General features: G+C 34.1%; 1 protein-coding gene across 1 annotated transcript in view; it reads right to left on the reverse strand.

Moving 5' to 3' along the window:
- Nucleotides 1-459: 459 nt before the first annotated feature.
- The window catches only part of LOC134857119 (serine/threonine-protein phosphatase 2A catalytic subunit beta isoform), a 28,711-nt gene continuing 8,989 nt past the window's right edge, over nucleotides 460-20,181 (reverse strand). The window contains exons 4-5 of the mRNA XM_063873490.1: nucleotides 7,354-7,485; nucleotides 460-1,849 (exon numbers count right to left, since the gene is read on the reverse strand). Coding sequence (XP_063729560.1) covers nucleotides 1,669-1,849; nucleotides 7,354-7,485 — 313 coding nt within the window. The 3' untranslated portion in view covers nucleotides 460-1,668. The remainder of the gene's footprint in view (nucleotides 1,850-7,353; nucleotides 7,486-20,181) is intronic.

A 20,181-nucleotide genomic window follows, 5' to 3' on the forward strand; every position in this document is an offset into this window, starting at 1 on the left:
TGGAGGCAAGATTCGCAATCCTCAAAGAACTCTGACAACACCCAACTACATGCTTGGGAATTTCAAGGAATTGAGCATTCATAATTGTAGGCCAAATTCGCAACTCTTGTGAGAACCCTGACAGCTTAAGCGTTACGATTATAGCTCAAGCGTTAAAAAATTATTTCGTTAAACATGCAAAAATTACCCGTTGAATAAGCTTAAACGCGGCGAGATAGTAAAGCCAGCATTTAAATATACAATAGATATGCGAACAAACAATTTCCAGCAAAAATCACAAGACCTAAATAAAAGTTATTTCCCTTTGTTCATTCTCTTCAATTCAAAATTGAATGAAATTAAAGTACACTTTCTTCATAAGGTATCAAAAAACGATAGGATGAGCCCTGCATAGAGCCCACAACCTTCTCATTCATCACACAGAATAATGATGATATGTGAGGACCTGAATCGAATCTATTTGAGAAAAATTACCGAAAATTCAATTCAGATGATCGAAGTATATCTACTTTACATACGAGCTGCTGCATCGGCAACTGACTATTTGCTTCACTTCGAAATGCCGAGCCGAGAAGTTCGCTTGTGCTGCAGGAATTAATCGAAACAAATTTATTCATCATTCATTCATGTACCACAAAAACACAAAGAAAAAGATGTCTCAAAATTGAACAATAACTGATGCTCAAACTTGATTATAGAAACAAAACCACCTTCTAGCTACCAATGAGATCATCGAAATTGAGTATCAAGTTTTGAGCATTTTGGGTAAAATCAAATGTCTGTTGCGATGAGGGTAATAGAGATCATTATTCAAAATTTAAGTAATTTGCAACAGATCCTTTGGTGAAAGTTATTAACAACGAAAATGCACATCAGATCTTTTTTGTGAAAACAAGGTATTTTGTGAATAACAAGGTACTTTAACCAAATTAGAGCAAAGATATCAAGTATGAATTGGTTATTTTAATTTAATGAAAATAATTACATTTTCGAACTTCATTAGCTTAAAATTGTTGCTGGTATGACGCAAATTCAGTTGCGTTTTTTTTCACCGAGAGTTTTTTGAGACTTCGAGAATAAGCTCAGAGTCATTAACGTATTAAATCGTGGCTTGAATAGATCCTTGTGGCGAAATTTTTGTCTGAAACACGAATTCTTTGAATGGAAGTGTCAACTGCTATTAGGAAGTTAAATTAGACATGTATTTTATTTGAAGTTTTGGTAAAATATTTGCTAAGCAAAAAGTATTCTAACAGTTGACACCTTTATTACAAAAATAAAACTTTATATTTTATTTCAATCAGCTCAGTATTCCGCGTTATATTGTTTTACAACAAAAACTGATCGTCCAAAGGCGTGGGTCAACAAGCAAAACGGCAAACGCCAATTTGCAAGTAGTTCAAATTCATCCGGTCAGTTTGGCTTTTAAGATGGATTTTGAGCCAGACATTAACAATTTCAAAGTTCATTCTTTATTGGTAATCTTTATCTCTTTAGTTTTCTGCCACTGACTACTTCAAAGAGATCTATTTGGCGTTGGTGCTGCTGCTTGTCGCTTATGTCAGTGGTTGGTGGCCTTAGCATTCGGGGTTGTTCGAGGAGGATTTCTGGTGGTATCAGAGGAGACGGAGATGTTGATTGAGGTGAGTGTGCTATCGAATGCGAAGTCTAGAGGAAGTAGTCGGGTGTTCGCCTGGTGACGTGTGGCTCTCCTCTCCTGGGCGCGGGGTCGAACTGGAGGAAGGAGTACTTGAGACTGTCGTCCAACTCCATTATAGCCGCTTGGTTCCCACATCTGTAGCAGTAATTAGGCGCACTGAATATCGTCACCACGTTCCGCTCATGACACCTACAAGTAGCACGTAACATGATCAACAAAAAAATAATAGTTCTAAGCTCTTTGAACTTTCATAAAAAAAAAACCTTTTTGTTCTCCTTAGAGAAATCATTTTTTGGGAAGATTTGAACCGTACCTCTTAGTGACTATTGGATATTTTACATTTTTGCACAAAAAAACAGTCAACAGGCAGTTGGATAATTGATGACCCAGTCGAAATTGTCTTTCGCAAACAAAAATTTCCCCATTTTTTTAATCCCAATTTCTTTTAATCGCCAGCAACATGTGATGTACAAAACTGTAAGTTTCGTCTAACACTTTACACCTGGTATAATAAGACCAAGTAAATTTCAATAACTAAATCTGTAATGATTTCTGAGTCAGATTAAACAAGGGGTCACGCTACGCGTTAATAGAAAACTGATAAATAGCTCCCATTTATCCCAAATTTGCAATTTCCAAACGCCTATAACTTAGCAAAAAGTACCGGAGCATTAATGCATATCAAACTTAACAATAGGCTGAATAAAATAACAAAACAGACAATTGGAAAAGTATCAATGGACTCAAAAACCAAAAAAAAAGATTGAACTATTTTCGAACAAATTTGATTTTTCGAATTTCGAAAAAATCAGGTTAAAACTCTTTGAATTACAAGAATCTTATATGACTGACAAAAAATCTAATATAGCCAACATACAGTTCTGTTTGCGAAACTAGAAGTCGATCAAGTTCTTCGAAGAAATGAACTGAACTTGAACAAAATTCAAAAGTCAAGCCGCGAAAAATAAATTCGAGCTTGAACAAATTTTAGGACTTTTCCTCAAAAAAAAAAACGAAAAAAAAAACATCAAGACCTATACGTTCATCGAATCTTTAACACAAAATTAAAAGGCAACATTATTTTAAACTAAGTTTTGATCAAAAAAAATTGTAGTACGTAATGTGAACCATGTTATATAACCAAACGCCAGCACTTGCATGGGTCAGAAACTGCGTGTGTTGCTTGCAGATTTGTGAGAAAAAGTTTTATTGAAAAAATGCAGTCAACAAAAATGAAAAAGAGTCAATGAACCAGGACACAGAAAAAATAACACAATCAAGAAATTCAATTTTTAATTAATTAACCCAACAAGATAAATTGGCTAAAATGTAACTTTTTTTACTCTGCTGTGACTCAATTCGCAGCCAATTCAAACCCATTTCTGTAACTGAAAGTCACTGAAATTTTTTCGTGATTTTGCAGTTATGTTACTGAAAACTGACTTTTTGGCCTTCTTTTCAGCGAAAGCATTTGAAAACAACCCACGAAAAGAAAAAACTGAAAAAAAAACACTTCAGTACAATCAGTGGCACCTAAAAATTTTGTAGTTTACTTTGTGTCAGAAAAAATTGTAGCCAAAAATTACACGGGTATCCCACATGCAACCCAAAAAAATACCTGTAAGCCAAAAAATTCACAATAAACCATTGCGGATGCTCATTTCACTTTGCGGATGCTCATTTCACTTTTTTCAGCGCGCTTTGGAAAATTTCAGGAAGTCGATTTTATACTTCTACTTACCGACAAACCCGAAATAATATTCGAAAACTTTAAGTCTGCCGTTTCTGCTTATAGGAAAACTGACATAAAAATTTGTCAGAAATTCAAGAAACAATCAACAGAAATGGGTCGAACTTTTCTCTCTTTTAGAATTTGGATCCGCTTTCGTGGGAAAAATAAAGCCTCGAAAATTAAAAAAAATACCTTTAGAAGAGATGAAATGGCGCCTGCTGTTAAGAAAATCCAACCAAGGAGACTGGTTCCACCATGAAGAATATATAGCCAAGAGACAGTTGGAAAAGTATCAAAAAATGCAAAGAAACAGAAAAAATACTGGCTTTTTTAAATAAAAGATTCAAATTTCGAATTTCGAAGAAAATATCAAGTTTAAGCTCTTTGAATTACAAGAATCTTATATGATTGACAAAACATCGATTATAGCCATCAGACAGTTCTGTTTGCGAAATTAGAAGTCGATCAAGTTTTTCGAAGAAATGAACTGAACTTGAACAAAATTCAAAAGTCAAGCCGCGAAAAATAAATTTGAGCTTGAACAAATTTTAGGACTTTTCCTCAAAAAAAAAAAACGAAAAAAAAAACATCAAGACCTATACGTTCATCGAATCTTTAACACAAAATTAAAACGCAACATTATTTTAAACTAAAATTTGATCAAAAAAAATTGTAGTACGTAATGTGAACCATGTTATGTAACCAAACGCCAGCACTTGCATGGGTCAGAAACTGCGTGTGTTGCTTGCAGATTTGTGAGAAAAAGTTTTATTGAAAAAATGCAGTCAACAAAAATGAAAAAGAGTCAATGAACCAGGACACAGAAAAAATAACACAATCAAGAAATTCAATTTTTAATTAATTAACCCAACAAGATAAATTGGCTAAAATGTAACTTTTTTTTACTCTGCTGTGACTCAATTCGCAGCCAATTCAAACCCATTTCTGTAACTGAAAATCACTGAAATGTTTTCGTGATTTTGCAGTTCTGTAACTGAGAACTGACTTTTTGGCCTTCTTTTCAGCGAAAGCATTTGAAAACAACCCACGAAAAGAAAAAACTGAAAAAAAAACACTTCAGTACAATCAGTGGCACCTAAAAATTTTGTAGTTTACTTTGTGTCAGAAAAAATTGTAGCCAAAAATTACACGGGTATCCCATATGCAATCCAAAAAAATACCTGTAAGCCAAAAAATTCACAATAAATCATTGCGGATGCTCATTTCACTTTGCGGATGCTCATTTCACTTTTTTCAGCGCGCTTTGGAAAATTTCAGGAAGTCGATTTTATACTTTTACTTACCGACAAACCCGAAATAATATTCGAAAACTTTAAGTCTGCCGTTTCTGCTTATAGGAAAACTGACATAAAAATTTGTCAGAAATTCAAGAAACAATCAACAGAAATGGGCCGAACTTTTCTCTCTTTTAGAATTTGGATCCGCTTTCGTGGGAAAAATAAAGCCTCGAAAATTAAAAAAAATACCTTTAGAAGAGATGAAATGGCGCCTGCTGTTAAGAAATTCCAACCAAGGAGACTGGTTCCACCATGAAGAATATATAGCCAAGAGACAGTTGGAAAAGTATCAAAAAATGCAAAGAAACAGAAAAAATACTGGCTTTTTTAAATAAAAGATTCAAATTTCGAATTTCCAAAAATAGATGCCCTTGAAGCCCTTTCAATTTAAGAAAAAACGATCTATGACAGACACTTTTCTGATAAAACTTTTCTGAATTAAAAAAACTGGATCAACTTTAGAATCCACTTTCAAAATTAGAAATCGATCACCTTTTTTGTGAACTTTTCAATTTTGGTGTTCAGTGGTAGAGTTCGCATTCCTTTTAACAAAGGAAATGAACTAAAATTTTGAAAAAATCAAAATCAAACAATAATATTTGAGAGTAAATAAATTTGATTTTATCCACAACAGCGAGCAAACAAAAAACCATTTAAGACCTATACAAAAATCTTCATTACGTTCAGTGACTTCCAAAAACAATTTTCGCTCAAATTGTGTCATTTTTGTTCATGGTGCGACAAGAAGCTATGGAAGAAAGCCTAGAACTTAGTCAAAATCGATATTTTACCAAATTAGGAGTATTTGACATTTTTCTTCAAATGAAAAAAATACAGAGGCAAAGTTGATTTCGCATCACTTGTTATACAGCGCAACCATAAAAAAGCATAGGAAGTACATAACAAAATATGTTGAATGTTGAAAAAATAAGTCTACCAAACTCTCGTGTATCTCCTTAAAAATTCAGTCTGTGCAAACAATCCAAGCAAAGCATGCTATTAAATTAACAACGGAGCCGAAGAACTGATTTTTATATAAAAAAAAGTTTTTTGTTCCCTTGAAACTACCATGAACAACTTTTTAAACTATAATGAAAACTGCTAGCAGCAAAAAAAATCCATGATGCGCAGAAAAAAAAAACAATTTCGACAATTCATTTTCTGCCTGAAAGACATTCTTTTTCATACGTACTAAAAAAACGAGGTCCGGCCGGGACTCGAACCCGAACTTAGGTGGCAAAAGCGACTAAACTACCTCAAGGCTAGTGCAAACGATCCTGGAACTTGTCATTGTTCCATGATAAAGCAAGTAAAAAGAGCAAAAAAGACAGGAAAAGTTGCTTGCGGGAAAAAAAGTCAGATAGTCAAATAATTATCAGATAGGTTCAGTTCGATTTCATATCATTTCAAAACATTTCAGTCGTGATGAGATCAATATTTAATCTTTTAAAAACCGGTCTACAAATTAAGAGCAAAGAATCAATCTTCATCTTAATAAGATTCAAGGTGAAACTTTTTTTTATTGTTCGTTGATAAAGCCATCGGTAGTTATTTCTTCACGCACGAAACTACAATCGAAAAATTAAAACATATATATTTTTTGCAGAATTATCTAAGGTCGGAACCTTCTGTGCTACTTGCACAACAACCGGCTGTAATTGATTTCTGATTTTTTTTGAGAAGTATAAATTTCCTGCTTTCGGATTGTTTGACGACCGTACTTGGCAATCCTTTGAGCTTTAGCGAGGTCAATACAATGCTGATTTAAATTAGCCGGATACAACGAACAACATTTGAAATTTCAAACACATTTTTCTGAAATTGGGTTAAGATTAGATCAAAATGAAGTGACCAAGTTTTAAGTTGAATTTCACCAGAATTAATATGTTGCATTTTTTTCCCGAAATTCACAACTAAAACTTTCCCCAAAAATGGGTCAGTCTGGCTTTTCTTAGTTAATCAAGAAATATGCTGAAACTACCAAAATAATTGATGATAAACTTATGTCAAAGCCTCTTACACAACCCAACAAAATTTTGCGCAGAAACTTTGAAAGTTGTTTTTAAGCAAAAGATTTTGAGTTTTTACAGTAAAAATGGCCTTTTTGGTAAAATTGACCTATACAAATTTTTGAAGTCTTTGCCCTGCTATAACTTTCTTACGCTGTGTAGAGGCTTCTTTTCATATAAATTTCTCATCAATAATTTGATAGTTTCAGCGCAATTCTTAATTAACTAAAAAAGCCAAAATGACCCATTTTTGGGGTAAAATTTTGGTTTTGAATTGCACCAAATTAATTCTGGTAAATTTTTAAGCAACTTCTGCGCTCTTCATTATTTTGCCTAATCTTAACCCAATTTGAGAAACACGCGTTGAAAATTTCAAGTGTTGTTCGTTTTTTTTTCCGCATAAATTACATCAGCATTGTAGTCGTATATATAAGTTGATAGGAAAGCAAAAAGTAGAACTCTGAAGATAGACTTGTATTATAACTGAAGCAAAGCTGAACTCATTAATGCGAATTGATTCAAAAGTAGGACCATTAATATTTTTAAAAAAACGCTCGCAAGCTTGCTTGTGTAAGAAGAAATTGGACAATTACTCGAAAAAACTGAAGGCTAAAGTTAATTACAAAAGATGGGTTGAAATGGAAATTTACGCACCAATTATAGCCCTCCATTACCAGCTGGTGAGCCCTTGCAATCAATGTGAGTCCATTCGTGTGGTTGAAAGTCTCGCTGATGTCTTGTCCGAACGTATAACCAGCTCCTCTCGGCGATATTCCCCAGCCACATCTAAAATATCAATCGGGATATTTTGAAGTAAAACCAAGAATTTCGAAAGAAAACCAAGAACTCAAGAACCTGATTCAAATTAACTCAAGTATCGATTAACCTTACGCGTTCAAGAATCACTTTAAGTTACAACTTCAAGATTCCCTTCAGTAAAAATGCTTAGATATCTGTTTTGTGAAGCATTTTTTAACATAGGGTCGAAACAGAGCTTCGCACCACTCGCGATACAACATAAAGATAGCATGGCAAACTAGCAGCGCGAAACTGAGACGAAAACACAAAAATGTCGACAAAACTTAGATCTACCAAAAATTTTCATATCTTTGTCTTGAAAAAGTTCACTTTTTCAAAAAATGACAAACAAGACAATTGAAAGTTAAAGTTGTATCGCAACAAAGCGGTGACAGAGTCGACACTTTTTGAGCAGACACCTGTTGAGCCAAAAATAAATATTTTCATAAAAACTTAAGAAATGTTAACTTAAAAACTTTCGAAAAATATCTAACTATCAATTCAAAAGACCTCGAGTAAAATCGTTTGCTGATCAACCGATGCAATCTGATGATGATGTCACCATGCCAATTATGTATAAACCGAAAGAAAAAAATTTTTAAGCAGAAAAAAACAAAAAAAACTTAAAAAAATAATTCAATACCAACATTAAAAACCAAATATTGAAATGAACGAGTATTAGCAGTATTTGGAATAACAGCATGCTAAAATATGTCTGGTGCTGGCAAATTTACTACAGTCGTAGCAGATTTACGAAAAAGTTGATTTGAGAACAATGAGAAGTGATTTTGTTGGATAATTTGGTTACAAAAATCAGTTTATGTTACGAATTGATAACCGCAGCAAAAAAAATTGAAACAGTTAAACTAAAATTCCACGAAAAAATTTTGACCAATGAGGCTTTAGAAATCGCATTCAAGGCTTAGAAGAAAGGCAAGCCGACAAAAAATAAACAGACAAACAATAGCCCAAAAAATAGAAAATTTCTGGTTTAACAAAAATCAGTTTCCGGCCGAATTCGAACCCCGAGCCTTTGTCGTTTCAAGCAGATGAGCTACGATGATTATTTATTGATTTTGAATTTATTATGAAGCAAGATGAAACATCTGCGAAATCTTGTAAAAAATAATGTTTCCGGGAAAAAAAGTCCAGTACATCGATTGCAACACCCTTGCATATCGCAAGTAGGGTTGCATAAACATCCGAATTAAATAAAATCAAGCAAATCGCAAATCTGATTTTTCCACAAACTGTCCACTATCTTAGAAAAAACCAAAAAGTGGTATAACATTTTTTGGAATTAACGGTATTGTGGAAAGTTGATCAAATTTCTTTCAGTTTTAATTTAGAGAGAGTGAGAAAAGTTCATTCGATGCAAGCAGAAGGTAAACTGGAAAACGGACGGCTAAAGGTTTGCGTATAATTAGCGCATAATTGGCGGCAAAAACACGCTACTAAAAAAGAAAATTTGGTTTTTCCCACCTTCGATTTAAATCAAACAAAACCTTTTGAGTTAGGACCGATGGGTATAACTCATAGAGTAATTTCGGATAGGGTACACCGTCTGCTCGTCACGCTATCTTATTTTCGGCCGGATATATTCGTGCAACTTCTTAGTCTAATACCGATCCTAATCTTACTCTTATACTATCTAGTCTCAGGTTGTTTAACTAGTCTCTGCTAGGCTCAATAGATCTAGGGTATACTGGTTTATTGCGGCTGCTGAAGTACTCGGGAGAGTTCAACTAATTTCTAAGTTAAATTCAATTCTCTCTGGTGCTGAAATCACAAGTAATTTCAGCACTTACAAATAAGTGGATTGTTAGTTAGATGGATCATGATTGGTTAATATTAAATACTTTACATTGGTAAAATATCTAATTTATCCAATCATAAAATGTAGTTTAGATCAGGTTCCACCCATCCGGGTTTTACAGAGTTTTTTAGAATAGTTTTTCTGCAATTCGAAAGATGGATGATGGACGTTGGTATTTGGCGAACATCTTATTTCTTCTGGGTTTTCTTATTAGAGAAGTCCCAGATTCAATCGTTGTGTCTTCTCAAGACAACGACTGGGTTTTCGCAACAAACTCAAATCTGATTTCAGAATGGTTGGCTATGTCAGGTTTTTCTGTTTCATTGGTGAGAACTTCTTTGTGTTTGACCTTGTCTGGGAATGGCGTGGAGATTGTGCGTGGAGGGGATGCCTGGTTACTCGGATCTGTACGTATACTTGAACATCGAGGTGGTCATTGGTCTAGTTCAATGAAGTCCTTTTCTGCGAAGTCAAGTCGTACTCTAAATCCTTTGAGTTGTGATTGTGGGCGGCATATTGATTGTAGTTGGCCGTTCTTTCTCGAGTGTAGTAGGGTCGTTTTGTCTTTGGATGTTCGTCCTTGATGTTGTATTCTGATCTATGTATTGCATAATGTAATTTACATTTTATAAAACTTTTATTAGTTTAATATTTTTTAATTATGATTTTAGTTAGTTGTTTTCACAAAAGCTTTTTGTTTTAGTTCAGTTATTTTGAAGAGTTACTCACCCTTGAGTAGCTCTTATTAAAAAAAGGAGTGCGGTCACAAAGCGTGGATGTAGCACGGTGGGTTAGGCCGGCTATAGAGCATGCTCAGGACGTCCTTCCTGGTGGGTTAGGCCAGGAGTGGGAGTATGATTGCATGCGGTTTTTGTGAGAGGTCCTGTTATGTGACAACGTTTTATCTTGGGTTTGTTGTGGTTTTTCTTATGTTTTGTTGGTTGTGTCCTTTTTTCAAAAATCAAATTGTTTGTGGTATGGGTTTGTCTTTCGACTTTTTTGTGTTTTATTATTTCTTTCTTAGACTTTATAATAGTCTTCAAAAGAATAAATTATCCAGTTTTAAACTGGGTTAATCCGGTTTGGGTACCGTTGGTTTGCTTTTCTTAGTCATGCTGTTATGCTATGTGTTGTGGTGTTTAGTAAGCTGCATTGGTTAGTTTTGTTTAGTATATAATTCCTTTCCAACCGGGTTAAAGGAAAGTTTGAAACGTGTTATCTTGTGTTAGAGTTATCGAGTGTGAAAGCTTGGAACTGAAATTCATTATTTTAAACAATTCTTCGTGGGCGAGCTGTGCGAGTTTGGATAGAATTCTTATGCGAGTGAATGAAAATATCAAAAGGTTAGTACTGCATTTGCTTCTTATGAATTTACTACATAGAATTTTAATTTTACTGCTAGTTGTTGGGGGAAATTAAGTTACAAATTTTCATCATTATTAGATTTACTGCTTGTGGGGGAAAAATTTATAAATTAATTTACTGCATTGGTATTATATTTATTTAATTGTTGGTGCAAAAATTTAATAGGGTTTTAAACAGTTTTGAAGAAGTTTGCTATTTTTTATTTTTCTTTTGTGAATTTTTCAGATGATCTAGGATGAAGGCTAAAATTCTGAAGAAAACATGGATAAAGAATGGTGAGTTTCTAATATTTGAATTAATTAGTAATATGTATAATTCATACTTACCTGTTAGTCGTCGGGGAAGAAACCGTGGGGGAAAATGTCGTGGATGAGATCTGAAGTTGTTAGTAGTTTGGCTAAGATGCGGATGATATTTTTAGTTTGAAGCAGTGGCCAAAGCAATTGAAGTGCCTTAATGGTGGTTAGTTCTTCAGTGCCAACTGCATATTCATAAGGTGTGTTTTGGATTAGATTATATAATTTGTGGTTGAATTTAGTGTTATGGATGAATTCTAAAATGGGGATTTCTATAGGTTGTAAAAACTCGTGTGGGATGAGGAAGGGTCGGGATTCTTCTGCGTTGAAGGTCTTGGTGATGGGACAAAAGATCTACATTTGGGTTATGGGATCATAATTTCGAAGAATACCATGAAGGTTAGTATCTTTAATGCAATATGTGAAGTTAAGAAAGAATGGTGAGGTGTATTTGGAATTGATGAATTGAAACCGATGGTGTGGTTGTCTGGAGGGAGTGTGTAGGTCAAAGTGATTTTGGATGAAACGATAATAAGTATATGTGTGTGTTTGTTTAGTGCGCAACATAATATCGTGTGAGCAGTGCAAATCTCTTTCATGTGGTGCAAGGAAATGAAAGGTTAGTGAAAATATTTGGAAGCGTTCTTTAAAACTTTCGTAGGCTTGCGTGTCTGTTAGTGCTTCTGAGATAATGTGGTCAAACTTGCGATCGAAGATATTTAGTGTAAATACATATGGTGTTTTAATGAAAAATTTCTCGGTGATTTGTGGGTTAGCGAAGCGATCGTCGTCTAAGAATTGATCTTGGTTAGTTCTGATGATGTTATGATCGTAATATTCTAGTGTATATTCATTAGCTCGGGGTGCAGTGTGTGTTTTTAGTGATTTTTTGTATCCAATGTAAGTAAATTGTCTAGGTGTTAGTGGTGTAGTGAGTCGATATAGCATGTCCTTATTTCGTTCTATATCGATATGAGTGTTAGATAAAGGTAAGCAAAGGGGATTTGTAAAATGATAATATGAGGTCCAAGGAAGGGTAGGCATTAAAACGTATTCGTCTACAAAGTTACGTGTCTCGTTAGTGTCATGAGGGTTGTTTAAGGTGTATTGTGGAAATGAGGGTAAGGTGATAGCTAAAAATTCTTTTGTGTTAGTGTGTTGTGGATGGTTGATATATTCACGGGCTGTTCCTGGTTTCGCTGGGAAAGGATGGTTGGGGAACTTCCTTTTAAAAGTGCGGTAAGCTCTATTAGTGCTGAGTGAAGATTCAGTAGTTGTGGATGATGGTGCTAATGAATCAGTATAAATTGAAGAGGGTGTAGGGGTAGGAGGGTTGGATGAATCTATTGTGGATGAGATTTGGTTTATGGTTGGGGTGTCAAGGTGATAGGATTGTTGTTGTAGGGTAATGAAATTATCTAGTTCTGGGGAAATTCGGGGGGTGTCTGAAGAATGAGATGATTGGTCTGAGTGAAGTGAGGAGTAGGTTGGAGTGACTTGGGAAGCATAAGAGGGTGTAGAATTGGTTGGGTCAGGGTTATTTGGTAGTATGGGTTGAAAAGGGGGTTGGGAAAAATTTAAGGGATTGGTGTGAAAATTATTTGATGGAGATGGTTCAGAGTCGGCAAATTCATCGGGGGTTTCAATATTCGGGTTATTGAGTTGTGAGATGGAGTATAAAACTGAGATGTGTGAATTAGTATCGGAATTCATGCCGGATGTTACATTACTGGATGGGAAATCGGGTGGCGGAAAAGCAAAAAGTGGCATTATTGGGATTGGAGTGGTGAGGTTGGTTGGGTGGGAATTTGATCGGTGTAGGGATCCAAGTTGTCGGCTCATCGTGGGCTAAAAAAAATTATTATTTTGAGACTGAAAAGCGGTGGTATGGGGTTGTTCTATAATTTGTTCATAAGTATTTTCATCTTGTGAGTGGTGTGGCATTATATGTTGGATGGGACTTTGTGATATGGTTGGTCTAAAATTATTATGTGTTATGGCTAAATTTCGAAAATTACGTGGGACTAGGGATAATGGATGGTTATGTGGTAGGGGTGGTAACTGTAGTGCTGTTGGTGTTGTGTCTGCATTGTTATGTTCTTCGTCGTATGTGTTCTGTCTTGTTGCTATTTTTGTGTTATATTCTTTTATTTGTGCGTCTAAAAGAATTTTGTTTATAGATGTAGAAAATATTCCAAAAAATCCTGCAAATAGTATGCGTGCTACACTTGCTTGTCTATTGACTTGTGTGTGTATAGCACATGTGTTATAGATTCCTTTTAAGAGTGAAAAAAGAAATCCAATAAAGTTAAACATTGCGTATAAAATAGTCAGTTTTTCTAAGATGTAGTAGGGCCATCCTAGAAAATCAAGAATTTCATTCTTGAGTGTAACAAAGCTAAAAATATTGATAGGTGATATATCTTGGGGACGGTATTTTTCACCGTTTAGATATATATAATCTTTAATGTCTTTAAAATATCCGCTATAGTCTTGCGTATAGATGTCTGCAAATCCTGCGGTTTCGGCAAGTTTGCGTAAGTTTTGGTCAATTGATTGTCTTTGTATTGTGTCCATTTGTGTTAATAATTCCTGGAATTGTTGTGTTCTAATGTGATGTTGAATATCTGATTTTGAGTATATTCCTATTGATTGTAAGTCTATATTTGGGTTTCGAGCGATAGCGCGAATGCTTTCTGGTGAAAATTTTTTGAGTGATTGCATTAATGTGGGATATGGGGTGAGAAGGTAATATTTATCTTCATCAGGGTTTAGTTGTACTACGTTGTGGCTATTTTCTGATCCACATGGAACTGCGGTATCCCAGAAATAGGTTCTTCGTGAAAGTGTGTCAACGAAATGTACTTTATTCTTATAAAAGATAGGGATTCTTTTATAACATCGTTTATCTTCAAAAACGTATAGTGGTGATACTTTTTTAGTACAAGTATAAAACCATAAGATGTTTCCTTCATAGTCTAAAAAATTTGATCTATTTCCTGATAGTAAATATCCTGCGTAGGGTATTTTTAACACTGCTAGTGCAAGTGATTGTAATATTTGTGTTCTTTCTAATTCGCATAGTTGGTGTAATGTTTCTAATTCGGAGAGTGACATTTCTTGAAAAATTCGGCTAATCGTGTAGTCTAGTTTCATATCTAAGTGAATATCATAGTGGATATTACCAAAATATGTACTATTCATTAGTGATAGTTCTTGTAAACGTGTGCTTTGATTGTTTTGGTGTTTTAAATGTCCACCAGGTTGACCTGTATTCTTTTGAAAATTAACTGGTATATATGATGTTCCTTCGTTTAGGGGATGACTTGTGGCGTATGGGTCAACTTTTATTTTTCCAGTGGTCATGTCGAATCCATTTTCGTATTCAACTAATATTTCAGAGTATTGTGTTTTGTGAAGTGGGTTTCTGTATTTACATGCAAGTTCTGTTTCTTGATATATTTGAAAACGTGTTAATTTATTTTCTATATTATGAATGTTTCGAAAATTAGAACTTATTTTTCGTAATGGATTTACTTGTTCATATGGTATTGATTGTATAAAATATCTTTCGTGAAATTTTATCATACGAGCGTGTATTTTTGCTGCTTGAAATGTTGTACATGTGTCTTCGGGGAACCAAACAATTGTTGCTTGTGTTCTGGTTGTAGGGTCGCAATAACCTTGGTCGTTTTTACAAGGTAATCTAATTCCTTGATAAATCATTGTGTTGTCTGATAAATCTCGTGTGAGTTGTATTTTTTCGAGTTGTATTTTCCAATCGAAAAACATTATTTCTTGGTATCCTTTATTTTTTGTGTCTGCTTTGCAGTTTGATGGGTCATTTATACCAATGTGTGGTATCCAGTGTTTATCGTGCATGTCATAGGTTAATCGTCCGTGTGCGCCGTTGTATGGGTATTTTTCATCTAATTTTATATGTCCTTGATATCTTTCAAGTTCTGCTTGATGTACAGAATCTGAAAAAACTTGGAAATATACTAAATTTCTATCTGTGTTTTTATTTTTTGTGATGTTTAGTCGGAGTAACTCGTTTTTACAATCTTCGGGATTGAGATGTAAAAGTCGTTCTATATTACTCTGGTAGAATGATTCATGGTCAAGTCGGTTTTTATTTCCGTTTGAGACTTGTGAACAATGTACTTTCTTTTCAGAAAATGTTGCTGTGAATTTATATCCTATAACTGTAGTTGCTCGGGCTTTTGAATAAAGTGTTGCTATGACATTTGTAGTTTCTATGGCTTGGGGTTCTGTTTCGCACTGTGATACTTGATTTATTGCATACTTGTGTAGTGTTTTTTGTTCGTTTTCTTCACAATCGTAATGTGTTACTAATAAATCTTGGGGTCCTGTGCGGGGAGAAGGGTTTATGTTTTGATTTGAGATTACTAGAAAAAGGAGTTGGAGAAAAATTAATAATTTTAGAATATACATGTGTATGATAATCCTGAGTATGGGTTATAAAATGAGATGTAACCAATTGTCTTTTTGGTATATCTGTCGTATTTATATATTACTTCAGTGGTTATAAATGGTGGTGGTAGTGATTGAGCTGTTATGTTTGGTGGGTTTAATGGGTAGGGATGTTGAGTAATGTTGTTTAATTTAACTGTGATTTCAAACTTTAATTGTAAACTGTTTTGTTGGAGTATTTGGATATTGTGATCACGGATATCGTCGTGAATGTCTTGTCGGTATTGTAATCTATTAAGTGCCCAGTTGTGGAGGCGATTACTTTCTAGATGTTGTCCAAATAATGGTGGAGGGGCTCTAAATGTATTCCAATCTAGTCTTAAAGGGATATTTGTTGATGATTGTTCTTGATATCTGGCGTCGAGATTATTTGGAAAATTTAAGTTAAAAGGTTGTGGTGAAATCTGGCTTATTGATGGTGTTGATGGTAGTGATAATGTTTCTGGTAGTGATGAGGATGTTGTTGTATCCGTAGAAATATCTATTGGATCATTGACTAAATTTAATTCACCTTGTGTAAATGAATGTGTTGTCCAATATGGTAGTCGTGATGCCTGGTTTGGGGGGTTAAAGGGATTTTCACGTATTTGTTCAGATGTTGGTGTTGAACCTAAGTAATCTGATGGTAGGCTTGAGGTGCTACGTTGTGAAAGAAGCGTAGGGGTTTCTGGTAATATACCAATGGGATTTTCGGGAGTGTTTTGTGATGGGGATTGAGGTATATCAAAATGAACTCGGGGAGTTTGAAAATTCCTGTTTCGTCGAGGATGTATAATTTGTCTATTTATTTCGACTGTATTTTGGTTTTGACTAGGATTTCTTATTCTACTTAATTCTTGTGGTAGTGTTGGGTATAAGTTATATGTTGGTTCGCTTAGAGGTGCTTGTCGTTGAACTGGTTCTAGTGGTTCTGATAAACGAGCGTGTCGTTCTTCAAAAGTGTATGGGTTATCTTGAAAGGAAATTCGTGTAGATGTTTGAGGATTATTGGTAGTTGAAGGTGTTGTTGGGTTATCTTGGGATGATGTCGGTGAAGACTGACTTGGTGACTTTTGGGTAGCAATTTTTGATAGCTTTTTGGTCTATTCTTTTAGTGAAAAAGTTAATGTTTATTAAAGTATTCTTCTAAGAAAAGAATTAGGAGGATTGTTGCTAGAGCGAATGTGATGATTGCTTTCTTTATACATTTGCATATGGTCAAAATGAGGGATGATAGAAATGTTATGAAAATTACAAATAGTAGAAAAATATCAGTTCTACTGAAAATAGTTCGTATCATTTAGACAAGTTTTATAAATCGTACCTGTGGATATAATCAAGGGTTTTTGAAAGTTGGAGAAATAGTTCGAATATAGTGTAGAAAATTAAAAAAATATTACAAAAAATGATTAAGAGTATTAGAAAAGATTCAAGGATATCAAAAAGAAATATTATGAAAGTTTCAAGTATCGTAAAAAATTGTTTGAGGTTTGTGATAATTTTAGTGACTGTTTGATAGAAGAGCATTTAAGAAATGGCTTCGTGATCGAATATTTTTTGTTGTTTGGGGCAATTTTCAAGTGTGGTCGGATTATTTATTAGTTTTTTGACAAGTGGGTTGAGTTTTGTAAAAAATTGTTGGGGGCAATTTTTATGGTGATCGGGAGGTCTTCTTTGTCTTTATTTTCATTTGTCAAATGATCTGGGGTATTTTTGAGATTTTTATACTTTAGGCTAAATAAAATGGTCGTTCTTTTACTTTAGGCTAATTTAACATATTTGTTTGGGGGGTATTTGAGGGCTGAGTTGGGGAAATATTGTTGATCTTTGGTTTATTAGATAAGGGAGGGTTATGATATTATGGTGATATTTATTTTAGTTGTCAAGTTGGAGTGGTTTGCTTTTTTTTGACCTGGAGGTCGTAGAGTTATAGTTATAGATATGCCTGGAGTTTAATATTTTTCGTCTAGTTGGTTTGTGTTAAAGTTATAGAAGGTGACGGATTGGATGAATCCTATTGGCTAATTTTGAACTAGAATCGCTGCGTGTTTATCAGCATGTTATCTTGAAAAATGAAAGTGTAAAATGTTTCAGAGGTGCAAAGATTTTTAAATGTAGAATTTAAGGTTGTTTTTGAAATTCAACTTTCTTTAATATTTTAGATTGTGGGATGAATACTTTATAATTTTTACGTGGTTGATTTCTCAGTCGTGAAGACTCACTATGTTCTGATTTGTCGATTTGTTTTTGGGGTATTATTTGTTCTGTCATTTTTCTATTTTTTCTTTCTTTTTGAGATGTATTTTGATCGAGATTTTTTGTATTGTTTTTTGTGGTGTTTGATTTTGTATTTTGATTTCCGAGGTGAATATCATTTTGTTCCTTTGTTATGTTGTCCGTATGTGGGTTATTTTGAATAACTTTTAAACCTGTAAAAGAATATAATTGAGTTAGTTCGCGGAGTGCGTATTCTTTTGGATAATAAGGTAATAGGTTATTTCGGTGTTGAACGATTTCTTTTTTATCTGAGTCGGTGATTTTATATGTGACATCAGTGGGTTTTGCAATTATTTGGTATGGTCCTTTACGAAGGGGTTGTAAATTTTTTGAAATTCCTTTTTGAGTATTAAAATTGGGTATTAAAACAAATGTTCCAATTTTTAAATCGGAGGCTGGTGTAAAGCGTGAATTTATTTGTTCATTAATATTTTGCCTTTGTAACAACTTTTTTGTTACCTTTTGGTAAATTTCATTGTGTTTTTTATCTCTGTTTAAAATCCATTCGGTGTGTGTACCGGAGGCTAATTTAAGAATTTGTGGGTGATGAAAATGATCTTCATCGTGTGTATGTAATGGTAGGTTATAACAAATTGAGTCTTTATTTGGTTGACAATAACCTTGTGCGTTTTTATGAGAGTTTGCTGTAAACATTATTGGTTTGCGTGGCTTTTGGTTAAAAACCATTTCATATGGTGACATTCCTAAAGTTGTCGTGATTTGTGAATTATATGCTAAGGGAAATAGTTTTACATCTGCTGACCATTCGGTATATCTTGTATCATTTCCATTGATGATACATCTGAGATATTCTTGTAATGAACGGTTCATACCTTCGACTAAGCCGTTTGTCCAAGGTGCGTGAGATGTACGTGGTTTGTGTTTAATGTTATATAAATGACATAGTGTGATGATTTCATTATTTATGAATTCTGTACCGTTGTCTGTAACTAAAATTTCTGGTAGTCCGAATTTTGCTATCCAGTGTTCATAGAGTGTTGTGTAAGCGTAATAAGCGTTACAATGTGGTACTGGGTTAAGTGCTACATAATGTGTAAATGCGTCAACAATTACCATAATGTAGGAGTTTCCTTCGGATGAGGGTGAAATTGGTCCTTTGGTATCAAATGAGATACGATGATTAAAGTACAAACTTTGTCCTTTAAAATCTTGTTTTTGTGCTATTTGTTTTTGATTTGGGTAAGGTTTATTTAGTTGACATACTATACAGTCATTGCATAGTACTTTTATCCAAATTGGTGCATTTGGGAAATAAAAGTTTTGTATAAAATTTGAATATGTTTTTTCTGATCCAGAGTGTCCTTTAATATTTTGTGTATGTGAAATATTAAAAGCTATAAGAATCATACTTAAAGGGAGACAGGGAACTGTAGATTCATTTAGTTTGTATTCTAGAAGGTCTGTGTTTTCGTTAATTGTTGTATTATTGAATTTTCGAAAATATCGGAGGAGTGTTTTGTTTCCTAGAATAGTTGAATCTGCTTTGATAGGTTTAGTTTTATATTTGTGCCATGATTTCAGTTGTCGAATTACTGGGTCAAGGTTTTGATATTGTTTCAGTGTTGAAATTGTAATTGTTTCTGTTGGGGGGAGAAAAATGTTTTCAATTTCTAATTTAGATAAGGGTATTGTGTCAAGTGGGTCATGGAGGTCAAAAACTTGATTTATTGTGTATTTTGAATCGTTTGTTTGTGGTCCTGATAAGTTTATTTTATCAGTCAAATTTTCTTTTTCAATTAGTGGAAAATGGTCTTTTTTAGGCGGGTGTTGTTTTATTCTTTTTTGTTGGGTGTTGTTTTTTATCCATTGTGAATATGGGATTGGTTTAAAAGTTGATGTTCCAAGTAGATCAACTTCATAGTGATTATTTTGACAATCTAAATAAAGTGGGAAATGTTGTAAATTATTTATTTGTGATTGTTCAACGTCAGTTTTTACTGCATATTTGCATTCCAATCGGGGTGATGTTTCATTTTCTGCAAGGTAGAATTTTATGTTTTTGGGTATTTCAACTGTGGTTTTTCGTGTAAGTAATTCAGGTGGCGTATTTCGACTCAAGGTGTCTGGTAATGCAAGATTTTTTCCTGCGGTCCAAACTATATGTAAGTTTGGGAATTTCATTAAAATGAGTTGAAATCTATAAACTCGGTGGTTTGGATTAGACTTTTGTGTAAAAAGAAAGATGATTGGTTTATGGTCTGTGAATAGAACTGTGGGATGTTTTGATCCAAGTATCAGAAATTCATATTCTGTTAGTGTATATATTATGGCTGTACATTCTCTCATTAGAGTTGAGAGTCGTAGCTCTGCTTGAGTGAATAATCGAGAATTTGCTGATATGAGGTTCATTTTATTTGTACTATTATGTGATTGTAATAATGCTGCGCCGATGCCAAAGTTCGAAGCATCGCACATTGCATAAAATGGTTGATTTGA

Source organism: Symsagittifera roscoffensis, chromosome 1 (genome assembly GCF_963678635.1).
Source record: "Symsagittifera roscoffensis chromosome 1, txSymRosc1.1, whole genome shotgun sequence".
Lineage (NCBI taxonomy): Eukaryota > Metazoa > Xenacoelomorpha > Acoela > Convolutidae > Symsagittifera > Symsagittifera roscoffensis.